The sequence below is a fragment of the Stylophora pistillata genome, chromosome 9, assembly GCF_964205215.1.
Source record: "Stylophora pistillata chromosome 9, jaStyPist1.2, whole genome shotgun sequence".
Taxonomy (NCBI): domain Eukaryota; kingdom Metazoa; phylum Cnidaria; class Anthozoa; order Scleractinia; family Pocilloporidae; genus Stylophora; species Stylophora pistillata.
The window spans coordinates 19,232,257-19,251,687 of NC_142527.1; the positions used below are offsets into that span (position 1 = coordinate 19,232,257).

General features: G+C 36.0%; 2 protein-coding genes and 1 pseudogene across 6 annotated transcripts in view; 1 reads left to right on the plus strand and 2 right to left on the minus strand.

Moving 5' to 3' along the window:
* The window catches only part of LOC148723663 (uncharacterized), a 270,515-nt pseudogene that overhangs the window by 241,678 nt on the left and 9,406 nt on the right, over positions 1-19,431 (minus strand).
* Positions 1-19,431, minus strand: part of LOC111331336 (putative phosphorylase b kinase regulatory subunit alpha) — a 30,710-nt gene that overhangs the window by 8,961 nt on the left and 2,318 nt on the right. For 2 of the 5 annotated variants that reach the window (XM_022936432.2, XM_022936427.2), the window contains exons 6-25: positions 19,273-19,355; positions 18,777-18,857; positions 17,918-18,016; positions 17,418-17,459; positions 16,404-16,508; positions 16,101-16,154; positions 15,366-15,488; positions 11,357-11,452; positions 10,580-10,687; positions 10,099-10,177; positions 9,317-9,451; positions 8,047-8,077; positions 7,772-7,850; positions 7,111-7,255; positions 6,404-6,473; positions 4,960-5,039; positions 4,423-4,502; positions 3,723-3,840; positions 2,315-2,404; positions 738-903 (exon numbers count right to left, since the gene is read on the minus strand). In XM_022936432.2, the coding sequence (XP_022792167.2) occupies positions 738-903; positions 2,315-2,404; positions 3,723-3,840; positions 4,423-4,502; positions 4,960-5,039; positions 6,404-6,473; positions 7,111-7,255; positions 7,772-7,850; positions 8,047-8,077; positions 9,317-9,451; positions 10,099-10,177; positions 10,580-10,687; positions 11,357-11,452; positions 15,366-15,488; positions 16,101-16,154; positions 16,404-16,508; positions 17,418-17,459; positions 17,918-18,016; positions 18,777-18,857; positions 19,273-19,355 (1,864 nt within the window). The remainder of the gene's footprint in view (positions 1-737; positions 904-2,314; positions 2,405-3,722; positions 3,841-4,422; positions 4,503-4,959; positions 5,040-6,403; positions 6,474-7,110; positions 7,256-7,771; positions 7,851-8,046; positions 8,078-9,316; positions 9,452-10,098; positions 10,178-10,579; positions 10,688-11,356; positions 11,453-15,365; positions 15,489-16,100; positions 16,155-16,403; positions 16,509-17,417; positions 17,460-17,917; positions 18,017-18,776; positions 18,858-19,272; positions 19,356-19,431) is intronic. The other 3 variants (XM_088733969.1, XM_022936433.2, XM_022936430.2) reach the window with 2 other exon arrangements.
* On the plus strand, positions 13,212-14,389 carry LOC148723668 (homeobox protein MOX-2-like). Its single transcript, XM_088733981.1, has 2 exons — positions 13,212-13,653; positions 14,270-14,389. Exons 1-2 carry the CDS (start codon positions 13,429-13,431, stop codon positions 14,357-14,359), a joined length of 315 nt encoding a protein of 104 aa, XP_088590107.1. The 5' UTR covers positions 13,212-13,428; the 3' UTR covers positions 14,360-14,389.

A 19,431-nucleotide genomic window follows, 5' to 3' on the forward strand; every position in this document is an offset into this window, starting at 1 on the left:
GATCAAAGTTAAAAAAACTAAACAGTTATGTGAACAGGAAACTTTCAATGTATACCAGCCCCAGTTAAGTTTCTTGAGTCAGTTTGCTAGACATAACGTCTCGTAGTCACGTTCGACGTACGAGACGTTATGTCTAGCAAACTGACTCAATTATCGAACACGTTCCTGGCCTCGGCCCACAAAATTTCATCACAGTTAAGTTTCTCATTTTCCAAAATTATTCATAATATTATATTGCCTATTCTTAATTTTATCACATTACATTTAGGACGCTTTCCATTCATGAAAAATCACCGGTTCAGAATATCGGAACTGTTTTTCGCTGGTCGAATGGAACCTAAATTTACGAAAACTTATCCCGGAACTTTTCCCGTTCCATTCGATTTCAGACCGGAAATCTCGAAAATTTTGGTCAAATGGAAAGCGCCCCTTAGTTCATTTTCCATACCCAGTTTGTAATTGGAGTGAGTCGGGTTAGGATTATGGGAAACTTTGTTGGGGTTGGGTTGGCGGTAGACCTCACAGGGGACCCAGAGTCAAATTGCTTATTCGCCTAGTAGCTTGTACCTTGTACTATAACGAATACTTAAACAAATCAACAAATAAAGTAAGCAGCCCTTGTTTGGTTATATTGGTATTTTGTGTTGCATGAAAATTACTTGCTGTGTTGGTAAGATAACTTCCTTCCTCTAAGGTTAGGTACTTCGAGATAATTCAACATTCACAGGATTCTGTACCTTGTATTATACAAGAAATGCAGTATGTCAGCTTGGGCATCAATAGTCTCTGCTTCCTGGAGTTGCAACAATAATTCTTTCATCTCGACGTCAGTGGATATGGCACGTGACCTGGCTGGTGTCCAACCATTAGCTGCGCGATCTTCAAATGCCTCACATCCGGGAACTGAATTTGAGAAGGAAAGAATGACAAATAATATTAGAAAGAATCACTGCGTTGCGTACCGTGACCAGAAGTATAAACTCTCGATTGCTAAAACGTTGCCACTTAAAACGTAGGGAAGAGAACCAACAGCTTTAAGAGCAGTGTTCGTTCAATTACCGAACCAATAATTAACCTTTTCATTATTAACTATAACTCTTCGCAATGATAATTTTTTTTGTTCTTTCAGGAAATCGTGAATGGCTTCCATCTTTCTCTACGTTAACATGTACACCTTCTTTCATTACGCCACTGGCTTTCATGGTTCACGGCTAATACTTTTACATGTCAACGTCTCTGCAATTGCCTGAGTAAACACCGGCTCGAAAGTATATCGTACAACTTTCTTGGGTCTACATGTGACACGTTTGACAAGTAAAACTGAATATGAATGAAGCTTTCCAAAAAATCCGTGAAACTCGAGAGCTTTCATGCACTTTGAGTAAAGCAGGCAGTAAGAGATTTCAAACGCGTTATACGGTTACCTGTTAAATGCATATTATGCCTCATCAGCGTTTTGATATAAGCAAATCAAGTTAACAATACTTTCCCTTCATTATAGGCTTTTATTATCTTTAAATTAGAGCGCCAACATCTTATAACTGTATCGTATTCTGTTACTCCCTCAATGTTATTTCATGTTTGCTAAAAAATTATCATACCGTTACCTATTACCTACGCAATATCATAGTGTTACGTTTGTCACTTCTTTAGTAGTTGTTACGTTACTTTTTTAAAGATAAAATCCAGCACTATATCATCCTTTCATATTTTAAATTTAAAGATGAACTTCATTAAGGAACAGATTACACTGGTAATAATTAGTTCATTACAAATAAACTTGTTTAGAATGTTAACAAGAAAAAGCCCAATGCGCGCAAGATCGTCACATTAAAAATCTCTGGTTGCTGCTCTGCTTTCTTCCTGAGAGCCTTTGTTAAATGGAAGCAAACTATACAAGGAGGTCAGTACAAGCAAGGTTACTTGCCAGTTACAGGAGTGATCACAAAAGATCTCGTTTCTAAAAGCTTCATGAAAGAAGTAAAGTACAAACGCTCAATGTGTGATGTGTGTAAACTATTTGTTGACTAGTCATTGCCGATAGCTGTGTAACGATGAGTATATTTTACTAAAATAAGAAAATTTACCTCTCTTGGTGTTTGCAAAAGTATGAGCTTAAACAATGATAATAACCTTTGAAGCTGCTTCTCTCTCCAAAGTATCTCACGATTTCTTACCGTGCAAAAATTAATATCAAGATCTTTTCCCAACACTGACACAAGAGAATCGAACACAACATGACAAAACAGACAAGCAAACAAAATAGAATAAAAGGAGGGAAACTGAAATAGGAAATGTATAGCCCTCTTAGTACCTGGATCGGTACCCCAAGTAGGTGATGATGGGCCACAGTCCTCATCAATGTCAGGTGAAGCCCACTGAGATGACTTGCGAGTCGCTGAAACTCACGTGACAAGTGCATGTTAGTGGAGTGCGTAACACATGAAGGGAAAGATTGATCAAAGGACGATCACGTGAAAGAGGTTTCCCAAAGAATGCCCAGAGTGCATAGCACTATGTTGGTCGATGATAGGGCAGATTGAAACTTAACATGCAGATTCATTAATGGGATTCCATTCAAAGACACTCGTTTAGCAAAGAAAAACGTCAAAATATAGCTTAACACGGGGTAGGTAACTTCGAACTCAAGATTTTCGAGAGTTAACTTGACCTACTCCAGGATATTCTGATGTTTCTCCCGACCAACGACATAATAAAGAGGAAATGAATACTCGACCACCTTACACTGTGTCTGGTTGTTCTGGTCATTTCCAAAGAGACGCTTTTAGCTATGTCTTTTTTTCCTTGTGACTATTTTTTCTGTAATTTTTCTAATTTAAAGGACTTAGTATAAGTCACCGTGCTCGTTCAAGGGCAAAAGACCATCGTAGCTGTTTACTTCGTATTTTGTTAAAAAACAAACAAAGAAAGAAACAAATTCGCTCTGTACTCGAAACTTGCGCGTGCTAATTCGCCTAATTATACAGCGTTATGCGCAGTGCAATACTGTGGAATCATTTTAAGTCGCATGAATATCATGTGATAAACATACATGCACTCACGTAAGTCACGTAATATTTCATTGAACAGAAAAGTAAACAATAGCACTACGAACAAAGTCACAGACATCGCCTGCATCGCTTGCATGTTTAAAGTGTTAGATTTACCTCTGAAGTGCGTGTTTTAATAATTTAACATACATGCATTACTCAAAGCCACGTACAATACTTACTGAAAAAAAAAGTTATTGTTTACGCAAGAAGTAGACCAACAGACTTTGCTTCTCAAGGCTATCTACTTAATTAATCAGCTAATGGTGTAACAATAAGGTGAAGCACACACATTGTTTTATGTGCTAAAGGTTTGTTCTTAAAATAGTGCGCAAAATTAGTAGAGATGAAGTTTTTCTTCATAAGAAACAGAACTGATCAGGAATAAACACGGGAAACTTGAAATTAGAATGATTTTCGTTGAGTGTCAGTAAAATAATCTCTATAGTAATTAGATCATCCAATCAGAAACCAAGAGAAGCCAAAATATCTCCTAAAGAGATTTTGCCGGCTCTGGTGCGGGAAATCAAAAGGTGACCAACAAACAATTGATTTTAAATTTGCAACTGAATGGTTGATTGACACATTAGCATGTGAGGATATCTTTATCTGCAGACGTTTCGTAACGTCGTGAAATAACTGAATATCAAACAACCATTAAGAGTAACTTACGAGATGTACCACCTGATGGCTCATAGTACACTGAGATGCTTCTACTTCTTTTAACCAAACCCTTGTAACTCGATTTTCTTCTTAGTGGATCATGACCAGCACCGCTACAAGTTCGATTCTGTACCAACGTTATCAAGACAAAGTTGATAAGAAATTCATTCAACAAGGCATTTGTGTCTGGGCTTGCCTAACAAGAAGACGAACTCAAGAGGTGTTTGTACGAGACCTATCATTTCCACCCGGGAAATATCATTTACGGAGAATTTTTCTAAATAACGTAAGGGGAGAAGTGTGCATATTTAAACTTTTCCTTTGCATAAGAAAGGTCTTATTGCTTCCCCAACCCTTGGACGGGACGTTTCCTCTGACTTCCTCGAACCTACCCAGCATTTCTTCAGGCTTCGGTGATGGTTAGACCTGGGTGGAGAGAGGCACTGTGAAAATTAAGTGTCTTGCCTAGGAACATAACAGAATAACCGAGTCAGTGTTCATAGACAGACCCGGAAGCCTTCTGCGTGAGTTAACATAGCTCATAATCTTTTCCAATTCCCTCCGCCTCCCAATCATTGGGGTATACCTTTACTTATTTGGTGTGTGTCTAACCCAATAGAATATTTCAATTTTTCATTCCTTTCTTTTTTTTTTTTTTTTATTCCTACCAAGCAGAAAATAGTTCAGTGTACCTAGCACTCTAACTTACTCTTCCCGATGTAGTAGACTCAGAATCAATTCGTAGCAGCAGGTCACTGGGTCCTCGTAACCTTCTGTGTCTCCTGAAAACTGCATGAACAAAAACTCCACTCGTTACAACGACGGAACTATTATCATTGACGAGGAAATAACCCGTTTTAACCCTTTACACCCTAAAAACAGAATGAATATTCTACATATCGACCTCCATACATTTCTGAAGGTGCTGACAAGAAGAATTTGTATAACAGTCAAGAGATGATTCAGTTGGTGACCAATTCCATCATTCTCGTGAGCTAAATGTTTGATTTAAGGCTGATATTTTAACAAGAAATTAAACGCTAGTCAATCTCAGGGTTCAAAAGGGCTTGAGATAAAATAAGTAATAGAGGCAATAAAGAATCCTGCGTAGTGAGAGTATCCAAGTATATGAGCTGTACACCAAAATGAATACACATTCTTTCAACAAATGGCTACGACTAACCCACAAAATATTTTGTATGCAAAGTTAAAACTCTCGCCCAAGTGTTATTTTAAACACACTTACCCTCTTCAGTGTCTTCAATAAAATGCAGACTGGTAATACAAGACGTGCTCATAAAATCTGACAGATAACCAAGACGAACCCTGTTCAAAACAGAACGTGTTTGTTTGTATAGGTAATCACATGATTTCGAGTGCAATTTGGAATAAATAAGCACGAGTAAATTTTTTCAAAGACTAACAAAATTGCATGAGCCCGTAGGGCGAGTGCAATTCGTGGTCTTTGAAAAAATTTACAAGTGCTTATTTATTCCAAATTGCACGAGAAAATCATGCAATTATCTATTAATAATATACATGGAAAAATACGAGCTAGTTTCTCATAACTACGCAGTAGAAAAGCGCGCGCAACACTTGCAAAACTAATTTATTCAAACCCTGCAAGTGACATTGACCTTGACATCGACCTTGACATTGACCTTGACCAATCATTCTGACCAATCAGAATGTCTGGTTTGTTTCTTTCTTTGCACTGAATTAACCCTCTTCTGCACTGAAGTAACCCTCTTCTGCACTGAATTAACTCTCTTCTGCACTGAATTAACTGAAAACTGCATTCATCTTAACCAATCAGAACTGAGAAATTTTTTCATGTATATTATTATAAGATAAATCAAATCAAAACAACTTTTGATTGAGTGTCGAAAGTAATACAGGATTGCAATAGTTTTGGGGTCACACTTTACTACGCTCTATGATTGACCACGCCCCAATCTCTCGACCAATCAGATGCAGGCAATACACTTTGTCAATCACTTGAATTTCTATCAGCTTTTGAGGTTAAACCCTCCTCTGATTGGCCGTTGAGATTAATTTGATTTTGGTTTATCAACACTCAGTGTTAAAAAGCTCTGACACCTTTAAACCACCGTTACCATCTGGCTAAACATTCTACGTTGGATTGCTAGAGTTTTCATCACGTGGCTAGGGGGGAACATTTGTGTTTCTGGAGTGCAAACATTTTTACATTCTCCCGATTGAAATCGTATGAAAGTAACTTTCCTAGAATGAATCTGGTCGAGTCTTAATTGCTCAGATTAAAAACTTAAACCTACTGCGAATTGGATAGTCGAATTGGATAGTTAAATGTTAACAATAACATTAATACTACTACTTTTAAATAATTATAATAGCTCTTTACTAATAGCAAAAAAAGTATACCTATTTACATAATAATCAATTATTATAAGAAGAAAGCAAGATAATGGTTTAACTTTCAAAAATGTGACAAAAAAACTAGGCTAAAAACTTGCTTAATAAAAAGTCTAAAAACATCGTATTCGGTACAAAAGAATGTCGACTACAAAACTGCTAAACACTTCTTGGCTCAGTATTCCTGGCTTGGCTTGAGTTTCCCAGAATAACAATAATAATAATAATAATAGTAATAATAATAATAATAGTAATAATAATAATAATAATAATGAATCAAAGCTCCGAGAACCTACCTGACACCAGATATGTAGCCACTCCTCAACATCATAATCATCTTGGAAATCGATGAACTGAGGGCGTCCTCTAAAAATAACATAATCACACTTAAGAACTTGCTGAACGAAGAAAAACAGTTTGAAAATTCCATCCTACGCACGCCTTTTGAACTGCTCATCACTGTCCTCTCAAAAGCGTTCAGAGGGAAAAAATAACTGAAAATGCTTGCTAAAAACGAAGTTCGCTGTCTGTGTGCAGATATGCCTTGTGTGGAGACTTCGATTTACCAGGGCTTAGTGGCAGAGTTTAGAGAGTCATTCTCTTAAAAGGGTTAAGAAAATCTATTACTTGTCATAAGAGAATATCACTGTGATAAAGCCTTGACTACACAGGTAGAATTGTCCGATCAAATATACTGTTACACATTTGATGGGTCGATCATATTCCCGTTTGGCTTACGTTGACCTTAAAAGGTCAAATTTGGCGATAGATTAGTTGCTACTTTGCAACTTTCCTAATAAAAATTGTGGCTTTAAGATTTGTGAATGTCACAAAGATAATGTTTGCGCTGTAGAGAACGAGAACAAGAAAAAGAGACGAAATCTTCCCGAATGTTCCGTCATTCAAGACCTCCTCATGGTAAAGGAATTTGCTCTGAATAAAAATTAAGTTCTGCGACAGCTACTAAGCACTAAGTGTGTAAGGACCAGCTGTATCGACATACCCAACATTGAGTGAGTGATGGTCATTGTGAGAATAGGTCTTCCGAGTCTTCTCCAATTAGCTCCGAGGAAACCCACAAGAGACTTGATCCGATCAGCAAGAAACTCATTATCAAGAGCTAAGTAAAACTGGTGATAGTCGAGTATCTAAAACAACAACAGAAAAAGAATGCTTAATCAGAAAGTCATGTTTTTTTTGGGTTAACTAAAAGGTTTATGGAGGTTTAGCCCCATTGCAAGTTCGCCCTCGACTACCCTTGCGAGTACGCTACCTGAAGTAAAATAAGTTTACCCCCAAATGTCTCCAGTCGTTTCCTTACGGAAAAACATGTTAATTTTTCTATCAAAATAATAATATATTTTAATCAACATGCAGTTTCAGAGCGAAACCATAACAAAGTTCGGGCAACATGCAAATTCTTAGGTGTGTTAAAGGACTAACGACTATCGCACAAGTGCTCGGATCGGTCAAAAACCCATCAAGCAGCAGAAGCAGAAGAAGCAAGAAGAAAAGTAAATCACAAGCCTTTGGCGAGTGATTTTTTTTATTTCGTGTGTTGGTCCAACATTCCGCGTGGTTTAGCTGAAGAAACCGATGGAAAGTGGGCCTCCAAAAGATACAATTCGTATATGATTTACATTGACTAAGCGTCTTTAACTCACTTGGGGCGTAAAAGCCAAAATGGAGTTTCCGACATTGTACAACATACTAGTCCCCAAGACTCCAATGTTATAGTTTGGCCTGAAAGAAAAAAAAGGCAAAAAAAAAATTAATTCAATGTGCAAACAACTGCAAGTGCAAAGGTGAATAACCAAACCCTTAAGCGGGACTTCTAGAGTAACATAGAATCCTATCAACTAACGCCAAAAAAAAAAAAAACAGCACCACCACCACCACCAACATAAATAACAACAGGTTTCCTACCGTTAGGACTTACCTGCCAGTCAGATCTAGCTTGAAATTTTTCCCTGCAGAAAGGAAGTCTTAAGTTAATGCTGTTAAATTTCAATGACACTTTACAGTAAGTAGAAAACTCTCCAGTTTACATTTAAGATAATGACATACAAAGTAAGAGAATCTCGTTAGATATCAAGATGAAAGATACGACGGACACAAAAGCATCCCTCACTTAAAAGCAGTATCCTTTAAACACTGTGCACGCGTTTACAATGTTGTTGCTACACATCTACAACACGAACTCGATTCTACTGGCCTCGTGGTTAGTGTGAGAGACACAGTAGGCTTATGACCTAATATTGGACTCTGCATTGAAATTTCCCGCTTTAAGCTTCGGTCAAAGCCATTGCGTTGGTTTTTTAGGCTAACAGTGCGTTTCGCAACTCTGTAATATGGATAGAATAATCGGTACCATAATTTTTCAGCAGGGTATGTGGGGGGGGGGGGAGGGGGGGGAGGGAAGGGAATGGATTTGTTGGGGGGTTTTAACCACTCGCTTGGCTATTAACAAAAGGTATCAAGACTCTGTATTTTTCTTCTTTTATTCTCTTCTGGAGAGCTACTACAGCAACGCTTTATGTATCTAATACTCTGTGCATCTAATACTCTATGCATCCAACAATCATGCGAGAGGTGCCAACGCTTTAAGTAGGGAAACCGTAGACGTGTTTGGGTTAGCTGACCGTGAGAGTTTCCACAGTGTATCCGTTTATTTTGCAAAAAGGGGGAAACCGGTTGGCCCTCACCGAAGTACATGGCGAGCACCGAGGAACCAATTAAACGTTAACAGCTGCGCACAGGAATTGCGCACACAAACCAATTGAACGCTAACAGCTGCGCACAAGAATTGCGCACACAAACAGGAACTTCAGTGTGGGTAGAACTCAAGGTCAGCTTTACCAACGCAAACACGACCACCTGTGAAACTGTCTAATTGTCTAAATGTCTAACACGGTAACAAGGAAATCCGTGAGCTGAGCCGAAAAAAAAACATAAATCTACCAAAATAACACGTAGGCGCAACAGGCAAGGATTAACAAAACAAAAGGCTTAACTAGAAAAGTCTCAAAACAACAACTTTCAATTCACCTCACAACAGACTAACACCCCAACTCATTCAGGATGAATATATCGTCTACCACGGGTAAAGCGTAAGTTTGTTATTCCCTTACATAATACCATGGGTACCTGAGAACAGTGCAACTATCAATTCTGCAATAATTATTGTTCCATTCCAGTTTGTTGCTTACCTAGCTGCTGGTACATGGAGCTGAGGGTGTGAGGTGGTAGGACCTGAATTGGGCCCACATTCTGTGTCACCTGAACAGGGACATCAAGGCCCCTCAGCTGACTTCTTACTAGTTCATCCTCGGCGAGCAGGGACACTGTTATTTTAAAAAGAAGGTAAATTTAAAATTTTGCGCAGAGTACATTTGAGAGTACGCAGAATGATTGAGTCACAATCATCTGTCTCCTTTCAGGATTCCTCCTGCTATTAAATCCTACCTTCTCAACACATTGAATGAAAGGATGTCTCCCAAAAGTAAATTTGTAGGCAAACAAAAACGGAACAAAGAAACAAAAAACAAAACAAAACTACAGTAACACTGATCCACTCAGTTTGCAAACTCTAAAACACACCAAGAGTTGTAGGATGATGCCAGTCAGACCACAGGCAGCAAAGGACCCATATTCGACTTCATTTCTCACCAAATTCACCTAATAATTACAAAGCAACGCGATTTTATTTGTTGATCGCCCTCCACATCTATACAAGTCCCATCTGTTGTAAATGCTGATTCAATAGTTGGCTAACAAACCAGGTCCCCTTGAGCAAAGCGAGTCAGCGAGAGGTGTGCTAGGGACCTGACATACATTTACAACCACAGGGCGAGGAATACAAATCTGAACCGATACTATCGTTATTGTGTGACAAATTGGTTTTATCAACTGAGTTCCTAGGTTGACGTTTCGAGCGTTAGCCCCTCGCCAGACCGAATGGTGGACAGCCGAGGTCAGATTGTACACTGACCTTGCACCACTACATCTGGTCTTTTGTCGGTCGAATGTCTCCGATTAAGAGGGTCAATCTCTCCAACCGCGATAAAGTTCTATTGGCAGAAAAAATTCAAAACATATCACATTCAGGAATAAATAAAACTATTTTAAAAAGACAATTAAATTATATTGAGCAATAAGTACTTTATTCAAGTGCCCCTAAAATCTAGCAGAGAGACGGTGCCAACATGTATGAGTGCTTCTTGTGTATAGACCAGGAAAAACGCAACCACTAATAAATGATGTGCATTCTACGATGTACCAGTGTGATGTATTAATTCCACATAATGAGAAGCTGTTACAAAACTCAGTGGTGCACTCGCCTCAGGGTTACGGGCAGTCTCAAACTGCATTAAGGGATTTTTTTCCCTGCCCTTGCCAAATAGAAAAATGAATGAAAGATCTATTGGTGTGCATTCTCTCACTATGCTGTATATAGATAGCTGTATGAGTACCTCTTTCAGTAGACATGCCAGAACATAGAGCGAGTGGGACCACAAGTGCAGCACATATTCCCCACAATTCCTTTCCACACTGTGGGGATTAGCTTTCTCAATATCAACCTGAAATTGTCACAACATGCACACGCAAATTAATTTAGTACAATTGACATGTTTTTGAAAAGTGTTCCTAAACTTAAGATAACTGTTAACAAAAAAAAAAAAAAATGTGGCTGCAAGATAGGGAAAAAAAAACAATTGAAGGCAAATTCTGCCGTTTTGATTGAGATTGTATTTTGAGCTCCAAAGATTAACCGCTATGTAAGATTGATAAAATTGTATTTCAAACATCTGACATGTTAAAACAAAGTGACGAGGTGAACATTCCACGATTAAATGAAGTGTGCAGGAAGGAATTTCAACCCACCATTGAGTTCGAAATCTAGGCGGTCAAAATTTATTTTCAAATAGAATGTAACACAACAACTGCACATCATATAGTGGGTGTGTAGTAGCAACAAAATAATGCAAGAAAAGTATGATTATCGACAGAGTTTAAAGGTTGAATAGAGGAACGTTTCATGCACGAATTGAGTTATCAACTGCAACTACTGAATGTAAGTTAGAGATTTCCTACAAATTTTCTATGCTTGGAAAATTATTGTAATCGGTCCCATGACGACTACGGTGAATACAGAGAAAATACTAAGATCTTAAAAATAACATTTTGATGATTCTGTGGTACATTGTAAATGTAACTACAGATGAAACTCTACACTCTGTTTGACAAACCTTGTCCCTCGGTACATAGAAGAATTCTGGAACTAAAGGAAGACCACCTTCATCTTTCACAAGCAGAGGTTCTAAAAGCTTTGTGTACGTTTTCACCTATTATGCACAAATATATGACTTTGTAAGGCTACTTTTGACCACTAAATTTAATTAGTTGCATCAGATTTATTAAAGGAATATGGTAGACCTTCGCGGGTCTCCTTCGCAAAAAAACAAAGGCAAGCGCGAGGCAGCGCGAAGTAAGAGTCACGTATGAGGGTAATTTTTTCGCGCTCCTCCCCCAAACGTGACTAAAGCTTCGCACTCGCCTAGCGCTTGTATTCGCTCACCCGTTAAATGCATAAAATTACGCCTGCTCTGGAATTCACACTTTTGGCGAGCTAACGAACTTAGTTCGAAAATACGTTTTTGTAAATAATTCGCGTGCGTTTTAATCTTTTACCCATATTTTCTCTTGAAAACTATAATTATAGTTAAAATAATAATGCTCAGACAGTATGAAATGAAAAAGAAAAAAAGATGGCCCTCGAAGGTCTACCGTATCCTGATAAAAATGTGCAAGAGTTTTTGTTTACTCAAACCTCTGCAATCATTAATTTCTCCTACTACTAAAAGAGAATGTTCAGGAACATGGTTATCATTAACATTCTCTCAGTCTCCCAGCTATAACACCAGGCATGTGCATGTAAATGTAAATTATGTGTCTAATTATAGCAAAAGACTTGACTTCTAACAAAAAATTTAGCTGAATACATTTAGATATGAATTCCTCAAATGCTTCACAAAACAATCAAAACAAACAAAAAAAACATTACATCTTGAAAGCAAAGTATAATAATAATGGTAATACATCTAAAATCCACACTGATGTTGAAACTGTTCATTTTGAAGTCTTCAATCAATGATTGTAAACACATGGCTTTAATTGAATGCAGCTAAAAAATATAAGTAATATATGCAGCAAGACAAATGCATGGTGTTCTGTAACATATAACTACAATAGCAGACTGACACAAAAACCCCATTCCGATTGCTTGATTTTCTAATCCAATGACTTGTTTTACAATACATATTCCGTGTTTGAAAAATAATATAAAATTGTACGCATCCTTTCAATTTTCTCAGCAGTTAAAATTCAATTTTACAGCATCAGTTATCATTGGCTCCTTCATCTTAATTTCTCAGAATTGAAAACTCTGAAAAAACTCAGACCATGACATCCCCATGTTTTTGATCACTTACTGTACCTATAAGAATTAAATAGATAAATTCAACACTACTGTATTTCTCAATCAAATTTCTTATTGGTGTTAAAGTCACTATTTAAAATTCGTACAAATATGTACAACCTCTTTGACAAAAAAGGGTATACAAGAAGATTACTGTTTCTTCACCCTCCATTTAACACACTTTTTGGTAAACAATGAAGAGATTGCTTGAAACAAAAGGCTACATAATTAGGCAGACCATAAGGATTAACAGGGCCACTGATTGACAACAATGGCAAGGGACACAATTTGCATAAAAGACCTTCGAGATGTAGCGTAATTTCACAAGAGAACTGAAAAAAAAAATTCAGTGATTACTACAATGTCATGAAAAGCTCCAGAATTTAAGCATTTGTGAATAACAATATTTCCTCTTGGGGGGCCCAATTGTTTACAGAATAGCTAAACATCAGTGCACTTGTATTTGTTCAACAGAAAAGCAATATCATTGTGGTAAATGCCCTGTCAATTAAATAAATATTTAATTGGATGAAGATAAATGGAAGGTATAGAACAAAGGACTGACAGAACAATTCTTAAATTTTGATGTTTACTTAGAACAGAGCCAACAAAACATCTGGCATTCATGGTAATCTCGTTACCCTGTAACATGCTGTAAATGCCACAAACATTTCAAGATCTTTGGTTTGAATCCTGTGTATGATACTCATAGACGTTTTAGACTTTCAAAAACACAAGACATTAACTGAATCTTCTATGTACTGCCCCCCAGAGCAAACATCACTACCACATAGCATTGCAGCTAAGGAACAGATATTTTGATTTGATCACTGAAACCATGCCATGAAAAAACAAGAGGACAAAATGGTTCAAGTCTCCCTTCCAGAAAACAACCATAGCAAAGTTCATACTTCTAGAACTATTCCTGTGAGTCCCACAGCACCGGAACACTTTTCCACAGAACAAATCAACAAACTGGAGAGCAAGTTTTTACATCAAAAGTGGCCCGATAAAACAAGAGTTGTTGTATTGGCGATGGAAAGCAACCTGCTGACCAGAGATGTAGAGGTACAAACTAACAAAAATTTTTTCCAAGAATCAATTTTCTCTTAATACAAATTATTTTTTCAAAGAGCACATTTTCACGTGTGCATTTATCTAGATCTGCTCTCCTGGACACAATATTGTCATTCTGCTAAACAAAATCTTACAAAAGTGACAGAATGTCAATGAGTTTCACAAAGGTCTACAGTATTAGAAAACTCTACTTATAAATGTACAATGTTTATCTACAACAATATATTATTTTATTTTTTACCAATGAAAATGAAACACTTTTCTTTTGAATACAAAAAACTGCATGCTTTAAAGTTAAAAGAAAACACAGTCAAATAACAAAATAGTGTAAGTGTGTTAAGAATTTTGTGGTTCTTAATTATCAAAAGTGTCAGACTCAAACCTGTAAATATACATATACTTTTAATCAAGACATAAAATACTATGAAATCAATGTATTATCACACCAAAAACCTTATTTTAGTCATGAGAATTGTCTTATAACTGTTTGGCTACTTGTAAACAGTGATAGCAATAGAATGATACATACTGTACATTGTCTGAACTGTCTTTCTAACATTCTGATGCAGAAAACCTTTGTTTCTTTTTTCTGTTTCAATCATGACAGCTCTGGTTCCAAGCAAGAAGAGAAAAGTGGATGCAAGGAGTAATTGCTGCCATTGCTTTGGCTAAAGAGTCTTTATCAGAGCATCCATGACAATTAAAAAAAAATTTTTCTGAAACAATCTATGCACTAATATTTATGCCTCATAAAAGTTTAAAAAGGCAAATTTAATGATTGGACCAAATGAGAGAATGATCCTTGGGATTCACAAAAGAACAAGCAAAGAATAAATCTGATGTCCCAAATCAATACATTTTGTGGTGAGACAGCATTCTTTTGAGAGCAGCACAAATGCAATCAGAGTGGTTGCTTCTAGCAGGCTTTACATTAAACATTCATTGGAGCAAGGTTTTTATAGAGAAATGTACTGTAGCAGGATATGTTGAGAAAGCAGAGAATACTCTTAACACCTGAACAAAAACAGCTCAAGCCCATTGCCTCCCATTGCCTTCCTCAGAAGAATTTCGACTAGTTGCAAGATAATTCACCAGACTCCATTGCGAACATCCTCCTGATTGGAGTAGTTGGTAGTATACATCAAATACTTAAATTGTAATTTACAATATCATTGCCTTTTCCAGTCTGAGTTCTACTGATCAAGCTTTATGCCATGAAATATACAAATATTTCATAATTCTCAATTATTTATTATAAGTAATATTTCCACGAACATGACCTGCGAATGTGTTTAGAGCAGCAAGTCATTGATCTCAACAATCATAAACATTTTATTATGTCAGAAAGTAAACCTCACTAAAATAGATGTACAAAACATTTGCATGTACACTATAGTCTTTCAACTGAATTGGACACAGATTACAGATGGACAAACAAATCAAAGACTTATTTGGGCTAATGCCTTTAATACTTTGTACCAATAAGAAATAAACAAAATATAAAATTCTGTGAAAAATGTTATCTGGTTTTAAAATACCTTCGGGTGTTATTTTTTAGTACATAATATATGAAACTGTGTATTAAACAATGAAAATAATATAAACATGAAAAAAAAGGAAAATTTACTGTAATAACAGAAGAACTAAAAATTTAAATTAAGAAACGATGAACACTTCTTGTGAACACAGTTGTTCAAACTAACCTGCTCCTCATCATCATGAAACACACCATCAAGAAGGAGGTAACAGAAGAACAATGGCCATTCACATTCAATGTTCTCAAAGATCTCCAGTTCAGCTGGTTCATAATGAAGCCTGAATGGATCCTAATGAAAAATTACATTATGAGTAAAAAAATAGGTTGACTTCACCCTCTGCAAACACTGTGAGAGTAAAGTAAGAATAATGGTTCATGTATTCATTCTTTACTCCCAGACATCAGTATGCATATTCTCCCTACTGTTTGCTATAAACTCCCAAAAGTGCTCGTAGGGAGAATTTAAGGCAAGTTTCAATCTTTAGTTGAAGACTATTAAATATTTTCCTTTCTCTTGTGACCTTGATGTTTGAGTCAGTTGAGATGTTGTGAGGAGAAATTAGATGTTAGTCCCTCCTAGAGGTCAAAGGGTAAACCCTTTTACTCCCATATGTGATTAACATGTAACTTCTCCCAACATCATCCAGCGAACAGGTAATGAGAATACTCAAACTTATCAGGTGTAGGTTTTTATCTTGATCTAGTGACAAATTCTGGTAACTAACTTACAAGGAAATCTGTGGCAGCTAGAGGGGAGAATTTACAATCAGATCTTGGGATTGGAGTTAAAGGGTTTATTATGGTGTAGAAAGCAGAACCAGGGATGCAAGAAAAGTAACTGCTATAAGTTAGTAACGATATAGAACATACATACAGATGTGTCTTTACACTAAATACTAACCTCAAGTGGAGTTTTATAACCATCTCGGATGAAACGAGTAAGACCATATCGACCCTATCAAAGATTGCAAGAAGGATTTAACATCAACTACTATAAAAAGGTATAATAAACAGAGTATCCTATAATAGGTTGAGAGCAAATACTGTGATATCCTTCATAAGCAGAACAACTTTAATATTGACGCATAAGAATACTATTTGCAAGGATTAAAGACTTGAACATTGTTTAACTATACCATGCATAATAAACTAAATCATGTACAGGATCTAGTATTGAAAAAAATAATTATATATATAAACAGACCTGAAGTTTAGAAATGATTTTTTCCTTAGAGTCTTTGACTAGATCCTCATCTTCAACGGCAAAAGCTGGGAAACTAATTACACTCAAAACAGAAGCAGCAATTTCCTGTAAACAATAAATGTTTTTGAAACAATCACATTATACTGAGAACATTATGAATGGTTAACTGTAGAGAGAAAACAGAGTATGCTACATGTATGTATGTAGAGTACTACACTCAACCTCAGAAAATAAAATGTTGAAAAACTGTACATGGTCTTGATCAAAATTATTCACTATTAAAATTCGTAAATGTTTTGTAAACTTTATCAAGTGACAAAAAGATACATGTATATGCATGTATGCTGCAAATAATTATGTCAGCACAGCATGTTTCATTGTAACCTGTTACATATACTTTGCTTCATCTGTGGGCCATTGAAATAAAACAGTTTATTTCATATCTACACTACTGTCAAAACCAGATCTAGCCCTCTAGCCCAGTATGGCCAGTAGTTCTCTGTTAGAAAACTTCTATAATTTGTAGATGTGAAGCTAATAGAATGCCACTGCCCAGTACTAGTACGCACATGTACAGTAAAGGAACCTGACAAATTCTAGAGTTTATTAGATTGTAAGTTCTGAACTACTGCTATTAGTAATCAAAGTAAATAATAATAAATAAATAATAAATAATCAATAGTAAATATTACTATCAAAGCAAAGTCCATTACAGTGCCATACTATATACATGTAGATGCAATCAATAACTATAAATAAAATTTAATGTAACCTTACAGTAAAATTATACGGTTTTAGTTTCTCCATTGTATAAGCAATTTAACACACTCAGGGTTCAATACTAACGGTAGACAACTAGCCACAGACTAGTAGAAATCCAGTTTTGACTAATGATTTTCAATTTCCACTAGCTAGTTTGGTTAGTAAACAAACTGAAATTGTCAAGACATCTAAATTGTCACTAGCCACTTGGCTAGTAAGTTGAAAAGTTAGGGTCAAGCCTAGTGACATTACCTTGGAATTGGATTCTCTTGGTACCATTGACTGTAAAATAGCCTAGGAATGTAACAATGCAAAACAGTTTAAGATAAAATAATATATGTCCTGTACATGTAACAGTGCATATTTTGTCAAAAGCCTTCTCTCAACACTTTATACCCCATTAATTTTCATAAAGTGCAAGGTGCTAATCAAGTTAAATCTGGGACAATTTACTGACATTACTGCATGTTTAAGAAAATTTCTTGAATTTGAATCTGCTTAAAGAATGCACAAAATGTAGTTTTATATTCAGTTTCTGTCCAAGTTACCTAAAAAATGTATCGAATTTCAATGTGAACCCAATATGTTGAGAAAACAAGTGCCACTCTAACAAAGGAATTAGCCAATTATGGAAAGTAATTAAATGATATAAAATTTTTGGTGTGACCCTCAAAAAAACTAATTTTGTCAAACATCTTTAGTTAATAAATGAGCATATCAGGGCAGATGTTTTAATCACTATTAATACTAACCTTGCACTGCTGGATATCATCAGGAAGAATATGGATAACAGAGGCATGTGAACCCTCAGGGCCAAATAAATCCAAACCATCTAAAGCTTCTAAAGCAGCCTTTGGAAAGAGGAATTTTAAGCGCATGTACATGACTATTACACCATTCAAATAGGTTATGTATATCAAAACTCTCCCCTAAGCATATTTTTGAGTGAATCAGGGATGGATACCCAGAAGAATTAAAGAGGATCAACCCGAATATTTTGGTTAGATCACAACTTCTTAATATTGTAGCAGCAAAATGTTCACAGTACAATGTGATCATGAATCCAGGTGAGAGCAGTCCTTGGAAGAAAGTTTAATCTTGACTGCAGAGACATTTTTCTGACCTCTCATTAATTTTTTCAGCCAAATTTCATTTATGTACACGTGTCTTAATCATCAGGCTTGTCGCTAGGCGCCGGCTGCCAGCAAAATTTGCTGGGTGAAAAAGTGGCCATCGCTTGGTAAAGTTCAACAGGCACTTCCGAGGTTACACATTTACAATCATTCACCACCTTTGAGCCACCTCGCTTGAAATAATATCCACACATTATCCAGCAAGCAGGTCATGAGAATGCTTAAACTGATCATGTAGAAGTTGTACTCATGATATAACAACAAATTCTTGTAAGTAATTTTCAAGGAAATGTGTAGCAGCAAAAGGGGAGAATTAATAATCAGATCTTGGGAGTTAAAATGGTCAAACAAGGAAAAGTGCGTTTAAAATGTAGATTGATATACAATCTAGTTTGCATGACTTGGGTATATTATGTATCAATCAAGCATGTTATATATGTATATGGCAATTGTCAAAGTAAATGTGAAATTAAGAAACCTTTGCCATTCCAATGGAACTTGTATTTAGCTCTGGCATGCCATGGTTCAGTTTGTCACCTCTTTCCCAGATACCATAGTCCTGAAAATAAAATAAGGCACACACCATAGGTAACATTTCATGCACTAAAGCACATATTAAAAATTAAAAATTGCATTTAATTATTACTTATTTTGATTAAAATAATAATAAAAATCAGTATTTTTTAATTTATTTCATGATCATTCAACTTATGCATAATTTTTACATTTATTTAATTTAATATAAATCATTATACTTTAATTTTATGAAAACTGAGAAGGAATAAGCATAAAAAAACAAGCAAGACCAGAAAAAACAAACAAACAAACAAACAACCAAACAATCTTCCATTACATTCACTAAGTGTCATTTCCTGTCCAACTGAAAGCAAATAAGCCAACATAGCATTTTACATTTGAACATACTGTAAATATCTATAACAATAAGCAAACTTGTATTTATAAGATTTACTTACTGGGATGCAAAATGCTTTTTCAATGTAGAAAACCAGATTTTGAATGAAGGCAACTTCATCAAGAGTGAAAATAATCTGTATTCCTAGAGAAATAAAGAAAATAGTGAAATACACTAAAGCAAATATCATATGATAAAATAATCAATTCATAAAGATAAA

Bases quoted from the DNA above. Each gene is read 5' to 3' on its own strand.
- LOC148723668 (XM_088733981.1), top strand. From the start codon at position 13,429: ATGAAAAAACAAGAGGACAAAATGGTTCAAGTCTCCCTTCCAGAAAAC. The intron at 13,654-14,269 runs GTACAAACTAAC...CAATCATGACAG, and splicing joins TGCTGACCAGAGATGTAGAG to CTCTGGTTCCAAGCAAGAAG.